The sequence below is a fragment of the Penaeus japonicus genome, unplaced genomic scaffold (assembly GCF_977035675.1).
Source record: "Penaeus japonicus unplaced genomic scaffold, GWHDUDI00000001_assembly GWHDUDI00000022, whole genome shotgun sequence".
Lineage (NCBI taxonomy): Eukaryota > Metazoa > Arthropoda > Malacostraca > Decapoda > Penaeidae > Penaeus > Penaeus japonicus.
The window spans coordinates 39,960,966-39,963,465 of NW_028234424.1; the positions used below are offsets into that span (position 1 = coordinate 39,960,966).

At 31.7% G+C, this 2,500-nt stretch overlaps 1 protein-coding gene across 1 annotated transcript in view; it reads right to left on the bottom strand.

The window, feature by feature from the left end:
- Positions 1-237: 237 nt before the first annotated feature.
- The window catches only part of LOC122243031 (UDP-glucosyltransferase 2-like), a 91,391-nt gene continuing 89,128 nt past the window's right edge, over positions 238-2,500 (bottom strand). Inside the window, exons 3-5 of the mRNA XM_086549895.1 lie at positions 1,379-1,598; positions 856-972; positions 238-623 (exon numbers count right to left, since the gene is read on the bottom strand). Of these exons, the coding sequence (XP_086406021.1) occupies positions 404-623; positions 856-972; positions 1,379-1,598 (557 nt within the window). The 3' untranslated portion in view covers positions 238-403. The remainder of the gene's footprint in view (positions 624-855; positions 973-1,378; positions 1,599-2,500) is intronic.

A 2,500-nucleotide genomic window follows, 5' to 3' on the forward strand; every position in this document is an offset into this window, starting at 1 on the left:
ATTTCATTTCAGAGTCGGATTCTGAATTGGAACAAAAACCCCCTGTGTTAATGCACACTATCAAGTGTAATATTCAGTCAAATGGAAATCATACTTACACATTCTTAATCAACAAAGATACTATTTGAGCTATTCATTAACTCATACATAAATCACACACACACACACGCACACGCGCACGTACACGCGCACGCACACGCGCACGCAAACGCGCTTGCATACACACACACACACGCATACGTCACACACGCGCACACGTGCACTCGTGCACGCGCACGCAAACGCGCTCGCACACACACACACTCACACACACAGAGTCATTCATTCACATCCTCTACCACATATAAACCACCTGCACACTCATAACAAATATATCACACCGTATATTATTCCTTCGTCTGCACTATTGAGATGTGATGAGCACCAACAGCAATACATTATACACAACATATGTAAAGACAGTGGACAAAATGGCCTTAGAAAGGCTTGATGGCCAAAATACTTTCAAAACCGAACGCGCCAGAAAGATAAATATTCCACCGAGGACTGCAGTGAGGACTATAATGATTCCTAATATATCCAGAAGCAGATACTGAGACAGACTTAACTCTGCGCCTGAAAACCTGTGGATATAAATGCACAGTATCAGTAAATGAAAAAAAAAAAAAAAATGTTAAGCTTATATATATAAAGTTTATGTCAATTATACATTCCTGAAGATATTTGCAAATGCTTATATCATAAAGAGATGCAACTTATTTTGTTTTCACTTTATTCTCTTTGTGAACACAGACATTTCTTAAGAGTCTCTAGTATGGTTACAATACAATGCATATAAAAAAGATATATATATACCTGAGGTAATCTTTCCCATTATCAATGACATACTCAATCCACCAAATTGCTCGGTTTAGTCCAGTTTCCTTTTGTGCTTTCAGCCTTCTGGACACTCCTATCACTCGATCACGGTATCTGTGCGTGATAAAAGGGTGAATGATCAGTGTAAGATATTTAGTTGCCAAATTATCTCCGTACTAGAAGCTTTTATTTATTTATTCATTTATTTTATTTTTTGAAAAAAGTTATAGGATAGTCTATCATCACGCGAAGTCATAATGAGAGAAGGAAAAGATTATTCACTTATTGGTGAATGGGTATTTAGTCTTATAGATGTAAATATAAAGTGCCATAATCATTTCTAAGGATATTCAACAAATAGATGTCTATGCAATGATGAAATGATTGAGACATGCATACGAAAGTAACTGGCTAACCTTACACACAATAAAAGAAAAAAGAAAAGAAAAAAAAAGTATATACGCACAGTAACCTTACACAAAAAAAAAAGAAAAAAAAGAAAAAAAAGTATAATACTTACTTTCGGTTGTGGATTATTTCATAGATCGAATTAACAATGGTTTCGACTGTTAGTTCTTCCCACTGGAGTACGATTCCTTCCTGACGGCGGGCCATTCGAGCACATGTGCGCGGCTGGTCAAAGGTGATCGGAAGTCCGAGGATAGGAACCCCGTGGTAAAGAGCTTCTGCCGCGCTGTGTTTCCCACAGTGTGTGATGAACACCCGTATGGACTTGTGACCTAAATGGGAAAGGTTTTTTTTAATTGCTTTGTTGGTTGGTGAGAGATTGAGTATGTTAGGAAAATGCTGGATGCTTAACACCTGTTTAATTCCTTATGCTCATATCAAACAAATGTATATTCATATATATATATATTTGTATATATAAGTATATATAAGTAAAAATATGTATATATTTATTATGTATATACATACATACATACATACATATATATATACATACATATATATATATATATATATATATATACGCACATGGTGAAAATTTTAGGTGTACATTTCGGAATGATTTCACCTTTTATAAACACACACTTACACACACACACTCAGACATACACAGACACACACACACACACACACAGATGCACACACACACACACAGACACACACACACACACATATAAATAAATAAATAAATATATATATATATATATATATATATATACATACATATATGCATATATGTATATATAAATATATAAGAATATATATGAATATATATAAATATAAATATATGTCTCTATATATATCTCTATATATATCTATATATTTATATCACTCTCTCTCTCTCTCTCTCTCTCTATATATATATATATATATATATATATACACATATATACATATATACATATATGCATATGTGTATATAGAAATATATAAGAATATATATGAATATATATAAATATATATATAAATAAATAAACACTTAAAAGTGTGGGCATTTGTATTTATGTGTGTATTTAGACACACAGACACACAACACACAGAACACACCAGATACACACACACATAAATAAATAAACACACACACATACATATATATATATATATATATATATATATATATATATATATATATATATATATATATTATATATATATATATATATATTATATATAT